The sequence below is a fragment of the Falco peregrinus genome, chromosome 17 (assembly GCF_023634155.1).
Source record: "Falco peregrinus isolate bFalPer1 chromosome 17, bFalPer1.pri, whole genome shotgun sequence".
Lineage (NCBI taxonomy): Eukaryota > Metazoa > Chordata > Aves > Falconiformes > Falconidae > Falco > Falco peregrinus.
In genome coordinates, this window is record NC_073737.1 from 195,349 (window position 1) to 214,224 (window position 18,876).

General features: G+C 60.4%; 1 protein-coding gene across 10 annotated transcripts in view; it reads left to right on the forward strand.

Annotated features, from left to right (window-relative positions):
• Positions 1-18,423, forward strand: part of ANK1 (ankyrin 1) — a 66,408-nt gene extending 47,985 nt beyond the window's left edge. For 4 of the 10 annotated variants that reach the window (XM_055820129.1, XM_055820134.1, XM_055820128.1 and 1 more), the window contains 28 exons: positions 327-524; positions 731-829; positions 1,231-1,329; positions 1,655-1,753; positions 1,858-1,950; positions 2,146-2,218; positions 2,618-2,641; positions 3,318-3,425; positions 3,531-3,633; positions 3,920-4,067; positions 4,275-4,372; positions 4,452-4,676; positions 5,097-5,251; positions 5,422-5,633; positions 5,760-5,964; positions 6,153-6,249; positions 6,635-6,863; positions 7,047-7,172; positions 7,259-7,378; positions 7,594-7,678; positions 7,877-7,951; positions 8,557-8,688; positions 8,876-9,022; positions 10,658-11,210; positions 11,837-12,095; positions 13,402-13,485; positions 13,760-13,927; positions 16,142-18,423. In XM_055820129.1, coding sequence (XP_055676104.1) covers positions 327-524; positions 731-829; positions 1,231-1,329; positions 1,655-1,753; positions 1,858-1,950; positions 2,146-2,218; positions 2,618-2,641; positions 3,318-3,425; positions 3,531-3,633; positions 3,920-4,067; positions 4,275-4,372; positions 4,452-4,676; positions 5,097-5,251; positions 5,422-5,633; positions 5,760-5,964; positions 6,153-6,249; positions 6,635-6,863; positions 7,047-7,172; positions 7,259-7,378; positions 7,594-7,678; positions 7,877-7,951; positions 8,557-8,688; positions 8,876-9,022; positions 10,658-11,210; positions 11,837-12,095; positions 13,402-13,485; positions 13,760-13,927; positions 16,142-16,168 — 4,041 coding nt within the window. In that variant the 3' untranslated portion in view covers positions 16,169-18,423. The other 6 variants (XM_055820135.1, XM_055820130.1, XM_055820131.1 and 3 more) reach the window with 5 other exon arrangements.
• The last annotated feature ends 453 nt before the right edge of the window (positions 18,424-18,876 follow it).

Sequence of the window (18,876 nt, forward strand, 5' to 3'; positions counted from 1 at the left end):
TGTCTGCCCTAGCCTCTCATGTCCAGGTGGCTGAATACTGCTGTAGAAATTCATGTGTGGAAAAATCCAGGACAGCCAATGCCAGTGGAACCTGAAGCAGGTGGTCTTTGAAACCCCTGTGCTGACTTGGCTGGAAGAGTGGGATTTGGCTCCAGTGCCAGGGCTAGGGGCTGCCAGGGAGATGGTTTGGGTGTAAGCCTGCATCCCTGAGCTCTGGAGGCAACGAGGAAGGGCAGGCCTGACCTGGAGAGACAAGGTGACACCTTCTGTCCCTGCTGGTCTGCTTGGCAGGGGCTGAGCACTGCAATGAGCCTCTCTCCCTGCAGAATGGGTACACCCCCCTGCACATTGCTGCCAAGCAGAACCAGATGGAGGTGGCCAGCAGCTTGCTGCAGTACGGGGCTTCTGCAAACGCGGAGTCTGTACAGGGAGTCACCCCCCTACACCTGGCTTCCCAGGAGGGGCATGCGGACATGGTGGCACTGCTTTTCTCCAAACAAGCCAACGGTGACCTAGGCAACAAGGTAAGTTGTCCTGGCATGTCCTGCCAGGCAGTAGCTGACAAGGTGGTAGTCCAGGCCCCAGTGCCTCCCTGCATTTAGGCAGCAGTGCCCTGGCTAGCAGCACAGTGTTGGTCAATTTGCCAGGTTGGAGACCTGGCCTCAGAGTCTCTGCTGCTAGAGCTGCAGTGATGGCATTGCCACCACGCTGAGATGTCCTCTCTTTGCAGAGTGGCCTGACTCCTCTCCATCTTGTGGCGCAAGAGGGCCATGTGCTGGTTGCTGATGTTCTAGTGAAACACGGAGTCACAGTGGATACAACAACCAGGGTAAAGTGGTGCATTGACCATGGCTATGGTGAAAAATGTGGGGGAGCCATCTCTAGGCTTGCTTCAGGAGGAGCATTGCTTTTCTTTTTCTTTGTGCAAGTCTGCCCTCTTGCAGGCATCCTTACCATTTTGTCTCTGCCTTGGGGACTCTTCCACCTCTTCCCTCCACCTTCCTGGAGGGATGATTCTTGCCTGCTCCCACAGCTCACCCCTGTACCAACAGGCACAACCATGGTGTGGTCTGCAGTGTGCCTTCTGCCCTGGTCCTGGGCTCTCAGGCAGTACCTGCACACATGCCCCATCCTTCATCTGTGGGGCCTTACCCATGGGATGAGCATACTGAAGCCGGAAGGGAAGGAAGTGCCACTGAGGGCAGGCTGAAACCTGATGTCATTTTTCAGATGGGCTATACTCCGCTGCATGTGGCCAGCCACTATGGGAACATCAAGCTGGTGAAGTTTTTGCTGCAGCACCAGGCTGATGTCAACGCCAAGACTAAGGTACAGAAATGTCCTGTGCTCCAAGGACCTTTCTGCCCTTGGCAACAGCATGCAGGTTGATGGGGAAGGCTTAGCCTCCCTCCCTGCTTCCACTTCCCCTACCCCCACATTGCTCCAAGCCCTCCTGTCTCCATGTCTGGAAGCTTCTGTAGTCTAGCTACAGGCCTGGGGAAAGTGCTGGGTTCTGCAGAGCCATTTTGCTTGCTCTGGAAAGAAGGGAGCCACGCTCATGCTCCAGGCTTGAAGCACAGAGTGAGGCCCCGGGGCACTTCTGGGGCAGCACACACCTGGAACTGATGGCAGCACCCTCTGTCCTCCCCTGCAGCTGGGCTACACCCCTCTGCACCAAGCAGCGCAGCAGGGCCACACGGACGTTGTGACACTGCTGCTGAAGCATGGTGCCTCTCCCAATGAGATCAGCATGGTGAGTACGGCATGTGCCTGCACCTACTCGCCCCATGGCAAGCTGGGGTGCCTGCCTGGGCTTCCCTGTGGCTGCTGCTCACTCGGTATTTCTTCCCTGCACAGAATGGCACCACTCCCCTGGCCATTGCAAAGAGGCTTGGCTACATTTCTGTCACAGACGTGCTCAAGATCGTCACAGAGGAAACTGATGTCCTGGTAAGCCCCTGGGGACTGGGACCAGGACCCTGCGGAGGAGGGATGGGGCTGGGAGCAGCCCTGCAAAGGTCCACTGAGCATGGCTGGGCAGCGCCAGTGTTGACAGCTGGATGCCTAGCCCAGGGGTGAGAAGGGGGCTGCAGGCAGCTGTGCAGCAAAGAGCTGGCCTCCTCTGACTCTGCTCTGCTCCCGCAGTCAATTGGTGACAAGCACCGCATGAGCTTCCCAGAGACTGTAGACGAAATTCTGGACGTGTCAGAGGATGAAGGTGAGGGGCCAGAACTGGGCCCACCATCCCAGAGATCCGCTGGCTGGCCCAGCATGGCAGGCAGCAGTCTCAAGAATAGGCACTGGCATTCCTGCCGGGGGCCGTGGGGGAACTGTGTGGCCCCACAGTTGGTCTTGTGGAGAGGACAAGGGGAGCCCACCGGACTCCTAGGGTGGCACCTCCTGGTTCAGGTGCTTCCCTGCGCTATGCAGGAGGGATATGACTGGACCTCTCCATGGTCCCGTGCCCCAGGGACAGCGTGCAGAGAGCCCGTGGGCGTGCAGAGCTCACCACTGTGACCTGCTCCGCGGGGTGGTACCAGCTCCCAGCTCAGCTGCAGCTGGTCTGCTCCTGCTCCCTCCCACCAACACCTCACCTTTGCCTCTTCTTACTTTGCAGGCACTGCTCATGTCACAGTAATGGGTATGAAATGTGTCCCCCCGCCCCAGCTCAGTGACCCATTTCACCCCATGGCCACTAACCACCCGCATGCCATGTCCATCTGCTGTGCCCTGGTGCTGTCCAGCGCAGGCCCTGCTGTCCTGCCCTGCCCACCTGTGTCCGTGCTGCTTGCCGTGGTGTGACTGCATGAACAGGCCTTGCCCCAGCCTGGGGGGAGCCCTGGCTCCTGGTAGGCCCCCAGCACAGTCCCCAGGAGGCAGAAGAGCCTGGTTCTGTGGCAAAATCTGCTGCCCCTCCACAACTGCCCTGTGCTGTCCTGGCCAGGGCAGGGATGAACCCGAGTGCTCAGGGTCTTGGTGCTGCTACAGTCCCCTCTCCATAACTGGGGCTCCCTCCCTGCTTTGGAAGGTGCTGGCCTCACTCCCATAGGGCATTGGCAAGACCCAAACGCTGGTGAACAGCTTAGCAGGTGTTAACTAGCAGCAGGCAGCGTTGGCTGGGCTTCTGCCTCCAAGGGGGGCGTGTGGCTTCACTCGGCCATGTTAGGGCATCCTTCCAATGTCCCCAGGCCTGCCTACATTCCTGTCCCCAGCATCCAACAGTAGGCTGTACTCTGTGCTTGGTGCTGTGGGAAAGGGGTCAGCTAGCAGCTGTGGCTCCTGACAGCTACCACAGCTCTTGTCTCACCGACCTGCAGCACAGGCTTTGGCCCTGCCAGCCGACCCCATCTGGCAGAGGGCAAAGCTGCCCCATGGCTGGCCGAGCCCCAGGAGGCAAGTGTGTGTGGCCAACAGTGGGAGCAGAGGTGGGCCCTGGCTCCAGACCTGTGGAGGGATGGGGACAAGGGCTGCACATGGGTGCTCCATTGTCCTTCTGCCTCTCTGCATGCTGAGCTAGCTCTCGGTTTCAGAGGAGGAGCTGACCACACCAAAGCCCAGGACAGCTGATGCCAGGGACCAGGAGGGCAAGAAGGAGATGCTGGAGTTTGTGACCATGACGACACTGGAGCAAACGTAAGAGGCGCTGGGTGGTGAGGAGGGAGCAGGTACAGGGCACAGGGCCAGCCTGGTGCAGGGCTGGGTTGCCAGTGGATCAGGGATAGGTCTGGGCAAGGAATGGATCACTGAGCCCCTATCAGCTAGCATGGCAGGCAAAGCTGGTTGGTATTGTTCCTGCACCAGGACACGGGTCTGCTGTTGACTTTGCCTTCATCCAATGGCTCTGGAACTCTCTGGGGAGGGCTAGGGGCTGAGGGGCTCAGGCTGACCACTTCAGTGGCTGTCATCCCTCTCCTGCCAGGGTGGAGTCTCCAGCTGTCCTGCAGGTCCCCTGCATCCCACCTGAGACTGTGGTGACCAGAGCAGAGGAGACTGAGCAGGTAGGACCTGTGGAGACAGAAGCTGAGCAAGTCAGTCTGCTGCATGCACCCTCGGTGTCCCCGCAGGAGGTGAGCATGAGACACAGCCTGCCACAGCCCCCGCAGGCATTATCTGCCGGGGGGAGCCCCCTGTCAGCCAAACATGGGGTGGGTGGTGGGGATGGACTTGGTGGTACAGGACTGCTCGGGGAGGGTTATGAGACTGTGGAGGAGTGGGCAGGCCCAGCACCCCCAATAGGTCCCTGTGCCCATGGGTCTCTTCCTTGCCTTATACAGCCCTCCAAGGAGTTTGATGAGGACTCCCTGATCCCCAGCAGCCCTGCCACTGAGACCTCAGATAACATCAGCCCAGTGGCCAGCCCCGTGCACACAGGGTGAGTGCCCAGCCCATGCGCACTCTATGCATGAGCCAGCTGCAAGGTGCTCACCTGCCCATGCCTCTGCCCACTCCAGGTTCCTGGTGAGCTTCATGGTGGATGCCCGTGGTGGCTCCATGCGGGGCAGCCGGCACCATGGACTGCGTGTGGTCATCCCACCCCGTGCCTGTGCAGCACCGACCCGCATCACCTGCCGCCTTGTGAAGCCCCAAAAGCTGCCTGCACCCCCATCGCTGGCTGAGGAGGAGGGTCTGGCCAGCCGGATCATTGCCCTGGGGCCCACCGGTGCCCAGTTCCTCAGGTGAGCACAGCTAGGAACAGAACAGATGGGGCTGCCCACATCAGGGCCATCCCTCAGGACTGGGGATGGATCTGGGCTCCTCTGGAGTCTCTGCCAACTGGAACAAGACCTCTGTCCATCTCTGCTGCTGGGGCTCTGGTGCAGGAGAGATCCCACCTCTGGCCCGGTGCAGCCTGCTTCTGAGGTGGGTCGTTCCAGCGTAATGGAGCAGTGGCTGTGCTGTGGTAGGAAAAGCCTGACCAGCACGGTCCTGCCAGGCACAGAGCCCCACTTCCTTGAGAGAGGGGTGTGAGCAGCCTTGCCTTCCTCCTGCGGCAGCTGTGCAGCACGATGGGTGGGTGTTCTGCCCAGGGCTGCCTTGCTGCCTGCGTGTCCGAGCAGCAGCAGCGGGTGCAAGCGCTCTTCCTCTGCTGTCTGCAGCCCTGTCATTGTGGAGATCCCACACTTTGCCTCGTATGGGCGTGGAGACCGTGAGCTGGTGGTGTTGCGCAGTGAGAATGGCTCTGTTTGGAAGGAGCACCGCAACCGCTATGAGGAGAGCTACATGGACCAGCTGCTCAACGGCATGGATGAGGGTGAGTGTGCCAGGCAATGGGGGCTTGACACCATGCAGCTCCCCACAGGCAGGGCTGCGGCCGGCCTGGGTGGTGGGATGAGCTTGTGTGGTCAGTGCACCTTGGAGGGGGTGATGGGTAGCAGCCACAGGTTTGGTGTATGGGCATTGATGGCTATGCTGCCCTTGCAGAGCTGGAGACCCTGGAGGAGCTGGAGAAGAAGAGGGTCTGCCGCATCATCACCACCGACTTTCCTCTCTACTTCGTGGTCATGTCCCGGATTTGCCAGGACTGCGATACGATCAGCCCTGAGGGAGGGTGTTTAAAAAGCACACTGGTGCCCATGGTACAGGCCACCTTCCCGGACACTGCTGTCACCAAGGGAGTGAGGTTGGCCCTGCAGGTGAGCCCTGGGGAGCCTGGCCCAGGGCCCGGCTGGGCTCCTGCAGGCAGGGGTAGGCAGCAGGTCCAGGCTGTGCCCCAGCCTGGGGGAGACAGGCCCTGATGCCTGTGCTGGTGCTGCCGGCAGGCACAGCCCGTGCCCGATGAGCTGGTGACTAAGCTGCTGGGGAACCAGGCAACCTTCAGCCCCATCGTCACAGTGGAGCCACGCCGAAGGAAGTTCCACCGCCCCATCGGCCTCCGCATCCCACTGCCACCATCCTGGAAGGACAATCCCCGAGACAGCGGTGAGGGTGACACCACCAGCCTGCGCCTGCTCTGCAGTGTCATTGGTAAGGCTGCCAACCCCTACTGTGCAGGCAGTCGAGCTCTCTGGAGGGGGATGGGATGGGCTGCCTTGGTGGGGTGCAGCTCCTGCAAGCTGAGGACAGGTCACAGCGATGGAGAGGGCAGATGCCTGGGGGATGCAGACCCCAAGCTTACAGAAAGGCAGCATGCTTACCCTTTCTTTCTGCTGCAGGAGGGACAGCCCAAGCCCAGTGGGAAGACATAACAGGCACCACAAAGCTGGTCTACGAAAATGAGTGTGCTAACTTTACCACCAATGTGTCTGCCAGGTGAGTCCTGGGAGATCGTGTGCTCATCTGGGGACATCTGCTGCTCCTTGGGCCCTCCCAGGTTGCAGCCTGTGCCAAGAGGAGCCTCCCCTCCCTGTGCTCATTGTGGCGCTGCCCCATTCCCGTGTGCAGGGCAGTTGCCTCCAGCCTTGAGACCCCCATGCTGCCTCAGCACGCTTCAGAAAACACTCATGACAACTGTGTGTTGCAGAGGGAAGGGGCCGTTCTTTTTACTTGGGTGGGTCCCCATCATGGATGGGGCTGCTCCTGTACCCAGAGCTCTTGGGCACCCTCCGCAGTGCGGTTTGCTGTTGGGGTGGGGGGCAGCTCTCCTGGTGCCACTGGGGAACCTGCCCGGCAGTGCCCCAACCCAGCCCTCCCACAGGTTCTGGCTGGCTGACTGCCCACGCACAGCCGAGGCCGTGCACTTTGCCACAGTGCTGTACAAGGAGCTGACGGCTGTGCCCTACATGGCCAAATTCGTGGTGTTTGCCAAGATGAATGATGCACGGGAAGGCCGGCTACGCTGCTACTGCATGACTGACGACAAGGTTGACAAGACTTTAGAGCAGCATGAAAACTTCACTGAGGTGGCTCGCAGCAGGGACATTGAGGTTTGTCCCCACCAGCATGTTGAGGGGGGCAGCAGGGAGAAGGCTGCTCAAGCGAGGGGAGTCTGATGCTGGTGGAGGGGCCTGACCCCGGCCCAGGGAGGAAAGTCGGGGTTACCTGCCCTGTCCAGTGGCAGGATAAGCGACTCCGCACAGGGTCTGAGCCTGTTTTCTGCTCCGCGCCAGGTGGTAGAGGGGATGCCTTTGCACGTTGAGCTCTCAGGGAACCTGGTGCCAGTCAAGAAGGCCACTCAGCCCCGCACCTTCCTCTTCCAGTCCTTCCGCGAGAATCGTCTCGCCATCCCCATCAAGGTAATGGCAGGGTGCCGAGCTGGGCTGCAGCTGGGGCCTCTGTGCCTGTACGTGTCAAGCCACCTAACCAGGCTCTCGGTGCTCAGGTTCGGGACAGCAGCCGGGAAGCCAGTGGATCCCTGTCTTTCTTGCGCAAGGCCATGAAATATGAGGACCTCCAGCATGTGCTCTGCCACCTGAACATCAGCATACCACCCTGCACCAAGGTCAGTGCCTGGTCTCTGGCACCTCTGGGAGGGGGCTGCAGGGGCCCATCCTGCCCTCAGGTGCAGGAGACAGCCCTCACAGTCTTTTCTTCCTCAGCTGCTCTGCATGGCCACATCATGCCACTCTGAGGCTGCAGGGGAAGCAGTGGTGCCAGGGCAGAGCTGCTGCCCTCTTTTCAAGCTGGTGACCCCTTGGTTTGTCCCCACTCTCACAGGCAAGTGGCAGCGAGGAGCGGAGGAGGACACTGACGCCGTTGTCTCTGCGGGAGCGATACAGCATCCTAAGTGAGACCAGTTTCGGTATGCAGCCTGCTAGGACTGGTCAAGCCTGGTGGAAAGGCTGGGCTGACCCTGCCGTACTCACACTCGTGGCAGCTTCCTTTTCCCTGCGGGTTTCCTTTTGGTCCTGCATGAGGCCCCCACAGCCAGCACCCCTTTGCCCTCCCCACCCTGGTGTGGGGCCCGGCGCAGCTGAAGCTGTGACTCCCTCTTCTCCAGGCTCTCTGAGCAGCACGGACAAGGCAGACCAGAAGATGGTTGACATAGCAGAACAGCTGGGCCTAAGCTGGGCTGGTGAGTCCACACCTGAGGGCTCTGAGGATACACAGCACTCCTTGGAAAGCTGACACTTAGGAAGGCTGGAAATGTGCTGCAGGGTGGTGCGATTATGCTTTGCGCTGTCCAGGGAGCTGGGCCCTGGTGCAGGTGGTATGCATGCAGTCTGCACTAGCTCCTCTGGCAGGCTGTCTTTGCCTCCCAGCACTTCTGCTAAACCGTGAGCACACCGTGGCACTGAAATGAACCTTCTTGCAGCTGTGCATGCATTCAGACACATGTGCAGATACCAGGCTAGGGTTTTGTTCTGAGTTGCACATATTGCTGCTGTTTGTGGAGGCCCTGTGCTACAGATGCAGCCACGTGCCCAGTGGCAGTACCCACGTTTCTCCTTAGCATAAGACACTGCTACACCGGTCACAGCCAGCCTGGGCAGAGGGGCTTCAACCTCTGCCTTGTCCCAGCTCCTGCTCCTGCATGTTCTGTTGTGTTCAGTTGTTGTATGTGATGGGGACTGTGTGTTGGGTCTGGCTGAGCCCTTCACAGCGTCCCTAGCCTTATTGGCTCAGGGGGTGGCAGTGGGTGCCAGAGGGCGTGATGCTGAGATGTGGTGTCTCCCCCAGAGCTGGCACGTGAGCTGCAGTTTGGGGTGGAAGACATCAACAGGATACGTGCAGAAAATCCCAACTCCCTGCTGGAGCAGAGCATAGCTTTACTCAACCTCTGGGTCAGCCGCGAGGGCAAGGGTGTCAAGAGTGAGTATCTGCAGTGCCCTGTTACAGGCACGGAGGTGACAGGGCTGGCTGTGCCAGAGTGTGCTCAGGGGTCACTGGCTGGCTTTACACCACTGGGTCATGCACACCTATGCCTGCCTGGGGGGTGTCTGGGGCATTGCTTCGCTCCCCCAGTGACCAGTTTGCTGATAATGGCTTCCCCCTGCAGTTGAGAATCTGTACACGGCGCTGAGGAACATCGACCGCAGCGAGATTGTCAACACGCTGGAGGGCTCCGGCCGGCAGAGCCGCAGCCTGAAGGGCAGCTGGCGCTACACGGACAGAGACTACTCCCTCTCACCGTCCCAGATGAATGGTGAGTCCCGGCTTTGGGCAGGGACGGCGGGAGGCTCCTGCGGGCAGGGTCCATGCAGACAGAGCGGGGCTGGTATCTTACCTGACTAGGGTGCACCAGCAGCCCACTGGGAGTTCAGTGGGCCTAAGGCATTGCTGACAGACATGGCCCCTTCACCGGGGCTTACGCTGCAGGGAGCTTGGTCTTGCCATACTGACTTCTCCAGGTGGGGTGGTCACAGTTTCCTTGTCCTGACGTGCCAGTGAGAGGTGCCTGGAGCTGTGCGAGCTGAGCGGTGGCCAGGGAGCTCACAGAGTCCTGGCTGTCCAGCTGCAGTGGTGCACCCGGGCTGGGTCCCAGCCAGAGCATGCCTGCGTGTGGGGATGCAGCCAGGGTCAGCTGCAGGGTGTGCCGTCAGGGAGCAGGCTCACCTGGCAAGGGCAGGGCTTTGTGCTGCTGCAGCCCTGCACTGTGTCGCTGCCTGTGTAGCGCTGGCTCATCGCTCTCTCCCTCTCTGTCTCTCCCGTTGTTCTGCTCTCTCAACATGCCACCTAGCACTGTGAGGTGCAGGCACTCCTGTGGGTCACTTCTTTTCACCTCTCTCCTCTGAGCTCATCCTGGCCTGTCCTCCTCTCATCTTCCTCCACTGCCTGTCTCCACTGTCTCCACCTCAGCTAAGCCCTCGGGGAGCTGCGTCCTGCTCCAGCGACTGCACGCCACCAGGGACTGCCCCTCTCATGGCTGTCATGCTTGCAGGCGGCCACCCCAGGCCTTCTCTTGCACTGCCCTGCACTCCTTCCCTCGCTGGCCCTGCATTGCTTGCCCCGAGCCAGGCACCCACACAGGGGAGAGGTGCCCCTTCTGTGCTGGGTGTCCCAGCTGTCCCTCCTGCCTCAGCTGCGGCTAGCCATCCCTGGATGCCTGGGGAGCAGAATGGGTTCTCTGATGATCTCCGGGGATGGAAAAGGGGCTAGTGGCTCAGAGCTGAAAAAGGCTGAGCAAAGCCACCTGCCTAGTGGGAGTGCCTGGCTTGGCTGTGGTCTGTATCAGTGTGCCTGGGCTGTGCACATAGCCCTGAGTGATGAGGATGTGGCAACTGTTTGTACCCCCAAAGACTCCAACAGGGCTGTAGGGCCCTGGCTGCATCCTGCAGGGCCTCAGGGTTGTGTGATACGTGCCATCCAGGGCCATCCTTCTCTGCTCATGGTACTGCTTCCAGCCTGCTCCTCTGTTGTGGAGAGTGCCTGCCAGACTTGGCCACCTGACTGTCAGCCAGCTGATGCTGGATGGGGGCCTGTGGGCAGGGACCTGGAGGCTGATGGAGCAGGATAGCAAAGAGGACACTGTCTCCTGCAGTGTGGATGGGGCATCTTGTGGGCCCCAGGCCAGCCCTCCCCATAGGAGTGGGCAGCCCCAGGGCCTGTCCAAACCAGCCCCAGGACTTGAAGGGAGGCATGGTGGCACTTGCAGGAACCATGCAAAGGCAGCAGCTGCTGCGAGCGCGGCCCTGCTCAGCCCAGCCACTGGGGTCTGTGGCATGACCATTGCTGTCCTTGGGGCAGGCATCCTCCTGGAGGCTATTTCCCTTCTCGCCCCACTGTGCTTGTGTATGCGTGAGACGGCTGCTGGAGATGTCGCCTCTATCTGCCCATATAGGTTACGCTTCGCTGCAGGACGAGCTGCTGTCCCCCGCCTCCCTGCATTACATGCTGCCATCCCCGCTGCGTGCTGACCAGTACTGGAATGAGGTGGCCATCATGGATGCTATCCCCATGGCTGCCACAGAACAGGATGCCCTGATGGAGATGTCCGACATGCAGGTGTGGTCTTCGGGGCTCACCCCCTCACTGGTGACTGCTGAGGACTCCTCTCTGGAGTGCAGCAAGGCCGAGGACTCGGATGCCACAAGCGAAGGCCGGTTCCCGGGGCAGCTTCTAGCAGACACACATGGCCCAGACCACATGGGCTCTATGGACCTGGTTGAGGATGACACAGTGGACTCAGATGCCATGAATGGCCTGATTGACCTTCTAGAGCAGGAGGAGGGGCAGAGGCCAGAGGGGAAGATGCCAGCCGGTGATCACCAGCCAGGGACCAGGGAGCAGGACCCAGAGAGTGAAGTCTCTTTTGTTTCAGTTCAACAGAAGGTGCAAGCCAGGATCACAGCATCACCTACCATTAGCCACGTCGTGGAGAAGAGCACTGACAGGTACTGCGGCCTGGGGTGCTGGGATGACTGTGGGAGGGGAGCAGAACTGCTTTGCCAGCTATTGCCCCGTACTGGGCCAGCTGCAATAATCTTCCAGCTTTGCCTGCTTCTCTGCTGGCTCTCCAGCTCTGGAGCCCCGGCATCCCTAGCAGACAGAGCAGTGGCTTGGGCAGAGTGCCTTGCACCTCTCGGGGTGGGAAGATCTTCTTGCAGAGCACCTGGGAGGGACCCCAGGCCCTGCATGTAAATTGTGCCTACCAGAGCCATCTCAGCTTGGGCTGTATCCCCGCACGTTCCCAGTGCCACTGGTCCTGTGAGGTCCCTGGCAGAGCCTGGCGATGCTCCACAGCATTGCCTTAGACCCTTGCAGCCAGGCTGCGAGGCTGTAGGCTGGGTAGGAAGCATGGCAGGGAGGAGGCCTGTGCTCTCTGTACATCTGCGTTTTGTGCTGCTTGTGCCAGGTGCGTGGCAGTGCTGTGAGCAGGGGAGCCCAGTGCCTGGTGGGGTGCAGGATGTGCCGGCATGCCTGCCAGAGGTAGGCTGGTGCTCAGGGTGCAGCCCTCCATGCCAAAGCTGACTGCCTCTCTCTCTCTGTCTCTCTCTCCCTGTCCCTCTCTGGTGCCCAGGCTGAGGGACTGGAATGCAGAAGGCTCCTTTATCTCCTGCCTACAGGACCTGACAGAGGGCTCCTGGCAGGAGGGGGTCACCCGAAGGCTGCTCCTGACGCACACCACAGCCTCCGGGGCACAGGGCCAGGAGCAAGAGCAGGTCCTGGCGCCGGCCATGGAGCTGATGCAGGTCAGCTCCGCAGAGGACAGCGACTGGCAGCCCCAGAACCCCACGGGCGGCTGGCAAGATGAGGCAGACAGCCACTTCTTTGGGCAGGTGAGGGTAAGAGCAGGGGGACCCAGACCTACAGGTGGTAGAGACCCCACGCACGGCCCTTTCCTGAGCCTGCCACAAGGCCAGCTGGACACACTGGGTGCTAGTGGAGGCACAAGTCTCCTGCCACACTTCCTGCCCCTGGGGGTGCCTCTCAGCCCAGAATAGCCTGCTATGCTTGATACCTGAGCTCTTGCTCTCCATTTATAACCCAGCCAGCCTCCCTGCCTTCTTCCTTATTGATATCTGCCCTGGCCGCTAGCCCAGCAGCCTGCTGGAGCCAGAAATAGAGCTGGTCTGGGGGCCAGGGGTGGGGGTGGGCACCTTGCCACAGCCACGTGGAGCCGGCAAGCACAAGGAGAGGGCAAGTGCCTTTCCCCAGCCAGGGCACACAGCAGTCCCAGCAGCACAGCCATGCTTGGAGGTGGTTGCTCAGCTCTGCAGTATGCGTCTCCTGAGTCACGTGCAATTCCAGTGACACCCCGAACCCCTGGCTCCTGCCCGGGGCTTTATTTGTCCTGTGGTGGAGGACTGCATGATGCCCTTCCACTACAGCCAGGAAGACAGGTTGTTGGCGAGCTGATGGAGAAGGGAGACAGGGGTGTCCTGGTTAGTGCCTGGCTGGGCATGGGTGGTGCTGTCACAGTCCCAGGCCCATGACTTTGACAGAAGCTGTGAGTGCAAAGGGTGCCCCACCTGCCTGCTCCCTTCTCGCCGCCCCCCCAGCCAGCTGAGCTGGGCAGCTAGGGTTACAGCAGTCCTCCCGCAGAGCTGGCGAGCCCGGCAGGCTGCAGACCCACAAAGCTGCTCCTGCCCTGGAGGTTTTGCCTGTCCCAGCTGGACAGCATGGCCGGGCTCTGAGCTGCGGGCTCAGACCCACTGGGCACACGTGCAGCTGCACGTGCTGAGGCAGGATGTGGGCTCTCCTGGCCCAGCTGCTTATTGCCTTGGTGCTGCTGGCCTTCTTCCTGGTCAGCTGCCAGAACGTCATGCACATTGTCAGGGGCTCTGTCCGCTTCCTGCTCAAACACGCCCACCGTGAGCTGGACAAGGAGCTCGGGGAGAGCCAGAGGCTGGCGGACGATGAGGAGGCTCTCTCCACCAGGGTCGTCCGCCGGCGCATCTTTGTGAAGGTAATGAGCAGGGAGCCGAGGGGCTTCCCCCAGGGCAGATGAAGAGGAGAGCAGTGAAGGGATGGGGCAGGATGGGGCAGAGGCTGTGGGGTGCCTGTGAGCTGTACTGTCCTTGCCTGCAAAAGGGCTCCCCTCACTCCCCCTGAAATGCCCTGATGTCCCTCCTGTCACTGCAGGGGAACGAAGTCCTTCATCTCCCTGGAGAGCAGGTGACTGAAGAGCAGTTCACAGATGATCAAGGCAATATTATCACCAAGAAGGTGAGTGATCAAGGGCATGGTGGGGACAACGGCACGCGGCAGCTTTTCTCCTCTCCCCTCTGCCCAGCTGCCCTGCTCCTCCCTGCAGCCCAGGGGCCCACGCAGGGCACTCACGTCCCGTCGTCTTTGGTTACAGTCACAGCACTTCTCCAGCCAGACCCTGTGCATGGGACAGAGGCTGCACGCCATGTGCAGTTTGTGGCCAGGCAGGGTGAGGAGGGAGGCATGGTGCCCTGGTGCCAGCTGTAATGCCCAACTGTGTGGTTCTCCACAGGTCATTCGGAAGGTGGTGCGTCAGCTGGGGCCTGGTGACACGGATGACAGGCAGGAACAGGAAGAGCTGATTCTGGAGGGCTCCCTGCAGGAGCCCCAAGACCTGGAGGCTGAGGATGATCACTTCATGAAATACTCCATTCTGCACCGGGACAGTCTGGGGGCCAAGGTACAGTGTGGCTCATAGTGCCTGCCGGTGTCCAGCACTGCCTCTGCAGGATTTGCAGGCTCTGAGGCTCTGCCACCCTTTGTCCTTCCGCCCTGCTCTCCTCTCCTCTCCTGTTTCCCCTCTAAGGCCTCCAGGGGCAGCTCTTGCCTAGTGCACCAGTCTTCTTGCTCAGTGTCTTCTGCCAACTGACTCTGCCTTTCCCTCTCGTGTCTTCTTCTGTATGTCTGTCTGTCCACCTGGGTGATCTCCTGCTTCCTGCCCCTGTGGCTTCCTCAGGAGGAGATGCGAGTGCGTGTCCCGAAAGTGGAGGTCTCTGGGGGCAGGATGGGGGCTCAGATAGTGAAACGAGCCAGCCTGAAAAGAGGGAAGCAGTGACCCCTCAAATGGCCTCTTTTGAGGTAACCCCACCTTTGCTCTTCCTTCTGTCCCAGCTCCCCATGCTGCTGTCTGCACTGAGCTGCTGGTCATGCATATCCTCCTGGGGAAAGTGTAACAGAGCCGTGCAGAGTCGGGTTGCTGTGCCGCAGCAAAATGCTGAGGGTGGGCAGTGGCATGCCCCTGCTGCTAACCTGCTCCTGGGGCCCAGGGTGTGGGTGCAATGGTTATGGGGTGCCCTGTTCTGCAGCGATGCTCCAGCCAGCTGCTGGTGCTGGGTCAACCTCTGTGCTCAGCACTTCGCTGCGGCTGCAGTGCTAGGGGCTGCTACTGCAGTCACTGCATCCTGAACACTTGGGGTAATGGTCCCCAGTGACAAGGGCACAGGGTTGTTACTCCTGGTTATGCTGAGCTACAGCAGAGGGGTGATCTTTGTCCAAAACCACTCCAGGGAGTGGATAGCATCTGTGTGGGGTCTGAGCAGAGCTGTCTGCATCACGCACGAGCACTGACTGTGCGGTCTTGTGCAGATGAGACCAGCCCTGAGAGCCTGGTGCCCCTGCCTCCCCTTCCCACGGGGTGCAGCCAGGCGCAGGCAGAGCCCTGAGCCAGATGAGGGGTGTCACAGTTCTGCTGGACCATTCCCTGCTGTCTGCTCGCAGCACTTCTGCGGGGACATGCGAGCGGCTGCCGCTGCCAGCCACACACGGTGGCACGAGAGGGCGGCAGTGAGGCTGCGGCTCCTGTCGCCGGGAAAGTAGGTGCAGGCGCCCTGGCAGGGTGCTGCTGGTGGACATCGGGACGGTAGGGAATGCAGGAGTGGCAGGGTGCAGGAGCACGATGCTTGTAGGGGTTGAGGTCAGGGGACTTGCCTTTGGCCCAGGCCATTTCTTCTTTTGATCCCCAGTGTGAGCACTGGATCATCCCCCAAGTCTTGCACATTCCCTGCTCCCCCTGCCCTTCCCTGTTGGGTGGGACTGGACCAGGGTCAAAGCAGGGTGGCTGGCACAACACACTTGGACCCAGTTGCATCACTGCTGTCTGCATGCTTGCTGCTGGGCCGGCAGTGCAGCACTTGGGGGAAGGTGCGGCGTGCATGCTCCCCAGCTGCCGGGCACTGCCTGAGCCAGGGAGGAGGCTGCCAAGCAGGGGCTGTCAGTCCTCTGGTCTCTGCTGTACATGCATGGCTGTGCCTGTCTGCCCTCCCTTGCCCTCCTCTTTCCACTGTGTTAGCGGGTGCATGACAGTCAAGAGGCTTGTGGTTGTGCACATGTGTTCATGCAGACCGTGTCCCCACACCTACTGCCTGCCCCACACCCCAGACAGTCCCTGGGCCTGCCTGTCTCTGGGACAGTGCTCCTGCTGCTTTGGACTTGCTGTTTTCCTTGGTGTGTTGTTGTGGCCTGGGGTGTGCATTAGGAACGCATGGGGTCTTCACCACTGTGAGGGTGAGGTGCAGTCACCCTGGTTGAGGCTGGGGGCTCAGAGCTGGCCTCCTCTATTCCCAGAGCCTACAGCAGCCCTCCCAGCACCACATTGCCTCTGGTGCAGCTCAGCACCCGCTCGTTGCTGCTCTCTGCACATGGGACAGCACAGCCAACACCATCTGCGGCATTGCCGGTGTTTGTAGGCACTTAATGGTGCTCCATTGCTGTCTCTCTGACACGTTCCCTATCCCCCAAAACTTGTCTTGTAGCTGGGCAGGATGGGGGTGTGTGGGACAAGCACAGGGTGTAGCAGGGGCTGGGGCTGCCACATACCTGGCTGCCCATCCCCTTTCTCCTGGCTGTGCCACCATGATTGCCTGGTAACCCCATCTCTGTCTCTCTGTCTATCCAGGATCTCACCTCAGCACCAAACCACTGAACTCCAAGCACGTTCTGACACATAACCGGAGAAGAGAGGAGAGCAGAGAGTGAAGGGGAGCAGGGCTGGCTGTACATGTTTCTATAGGCTAATGGCATGATTTCTGTATGAGACATACTTACCATCCTATCCGCATGACTGACTGACTGCAAGACGCATGAGCTACAGTACTTAAAACTGATGGAGGGGCCTCTGTCCCTGCCCCACTGCTGCCAGGAGCCCAGAGACAGCAGCTCGCACCAGGGACATCCTCTCAGTTCCTCTGGAAGGCAAGAGCTGGACTGGCAGAAAACAAGAGGGAAAGAGACGCCACCCTCATGCGTTCACGTGTGTAAATGCATCCCCATGCCGTGCTCCAGCTGCAAGAGGGAAGCTGAGGCAGCACAGCGCTACCCGCCACGGAAGGAGAGGGGGCTTGGACCCCCATCACCCGTGCTGCCTCTGCTGGACTCGCTTCTCGTCCCTCTCAGTGAGTGTTGGGTTATGGGGAGGGCAGCCGTTGCCAGGGGGTGTGTGAGAGGAGGGCTGCAGGGAGCACAGCTGCCCTGGGCAGAGGGGCTGGTGCAGGGCTGCCCTTCCTCTCCCCAGCACGTGCAACGTCTCCTGCCAGGGCAGGGCTCTGGGCTGAGCACTGAGCTCGTTGCTTGTGTTGAAAGTGTAAACTGTACAGCAATCAGCCTTGTGTATATGAACCAATAAATACTATGCAAACCCCTAGGGACACTCTAGCAGTATGTACAAAGCAGTAACAGCTCTGCTCCCAAATACCTCTTCAGGCTGCAGGACGGGCAAAACCTCTGGAGTACGTGAGGGGCTCTGGTGAATGGAGCTGGGAGGCTGTAGGACTAAAAAGGGCATCAGGCTGCCCTGTGCCCCTCTGGCTGAGCCTGGTCTCCCTTCCTGGCCTGAAGCGAGGGGCCCACAGGTGCAGTCCCATGGGCCTGTCCGTGGTGCAAGCCCCAGTTTGTGTTGCCTCCAGCTGGGGTTAAGCTGTAGATCTGCAATGAGGTGCTTGGGGCCCAGGGAGGATGGGTAGTGAGACAGAGTAGGGGATGCTTGTGCCACACACGGGGTTGTGCCTAGCTCTACTCAGCACAATATCTGCTCAGGACATGAGCCAGGAGCTGGCAGGAGCCAGCAGCCCTGCACTACGCACCCCATGCAAGGGCTTCGCAGGGTCCCCTGGCCTCCCTGCAAGGGCACAAGAGTGAGGATAGTCCAGTGACACCATGGATGCTGACCATCCCAGGACTAATCCCTGAGATGTGAGGAGCTGCTCCCCTGGTGGCTGCACTTTGGCCAGGTGAAATGTCCTGCTGCAGCAGCCTGGACCAAGCAGTCTCCCTGGGAGCTAGGGCAGCCCCAGGGCCAGCTGCTCTAGCAGGAAAGCAGTGATGGGCAGAACCGTCCAGGCAACTCTGAGGTGTGCAGTCGGTTGAATCTGCTACAGTACTTGACCCCAGGAGAGCAGGATGCAGGTAGTGGCAGCAGGTCCCATGTCCCTGACTCTGTCCTTTACTTAATCAGTGTGGGGGCCTGGCCTTTGTAGCACAGTGGTGTGGGCATCCCCTGCTCTTTCCCCTGGAGGTGGCCATGGACATGTTTCACGGGGTGCAAGTTTGCTCTCAGTGGCCAGATGCAGAATGAACCCACCTTCAGCTTCAGGCCATGCAATGGTGACCCTGGTAGGGCAGCCCTGTCTTGCCACGGGCGTGCATCTGCTGGGAAAGCCCCTGGCTCCTCTGCAGTCAGGAGGAAGCCTAGCTGCAGCAAAGCAAATGACCCAGCTTAGCCCTGGAGAGCAAAGCACCCCCTTCCCCACCCCAAAGTTGAGCCATATAGACAGACTCTCCATCCATCACCCTTGCTGTGTACAATAACGTCCCTAGACCCACTGCGACAGCTGACTCCGTAGCACCACCGTAGAGTTGTGTGTGGGTCCTGTGCTTTGGCCTTGTATCCGCCTTAGGGAATGTGCTGTGCTGCAACCGTGCCAGGCACCTGCAGTGACATTGCTTTGCGCCCGGATTGCTTGTAGGGCTGGTAGGGGGAGGCTGCACCCGACCTTGAGTCTAGAGAATGCTGCAGTCTGCACACTAGAAGCTTTTTAGAAGTTTTAAAAATTACTTTTATTTCCTTTTTTTAATTGTTATGGAAACAAGCCTTTTGGATTTCCCTGTCTTAGCCCTGATGTATAGATCATTTCCCTGTACACCAGCTATCAGACTATGAATTAATAAAGAAACCAACACAAACTCTGCTTTTCCTCTCTGCTTTTCCAAGGGTGTGAGGGAGACCGAGGCTCCGGGGTGCACCGTGGCGTGGGGCTCCCCTCCACCCGTACCCCATTGCCAGGTGGGCAGGGGTGGGTGCTGGCACCTGTTTGTGCACTGCCAGACGGCTGGCGAGCCGCCCGGGAGGGTGCACAGTGCTGCCCTTGGCCTCCCCCGGGAGCTTCTGGGGGCGTCAGCGGGGCGGGGGGGGTGGCCCAGCTGCGCCGGGGGCAGCGGCACCGCTGTGTGGGGCCCCGCCGAGGGCACCGGCCTGCCGAGGGCACCGGCCCGCCGCGTCCCGGTGGCGCCACGTCCCGGCCCGTTCCGGCCGCGCTGTCCGGCATTCCGGCCCCGCATCAGCGGCGGTGCCGGTGCCCGGTGCAGGTGCCGGTGCCCGGTGCCCGGTGCCCGGTGCTGCTCCCGCCCGGCGCTGTC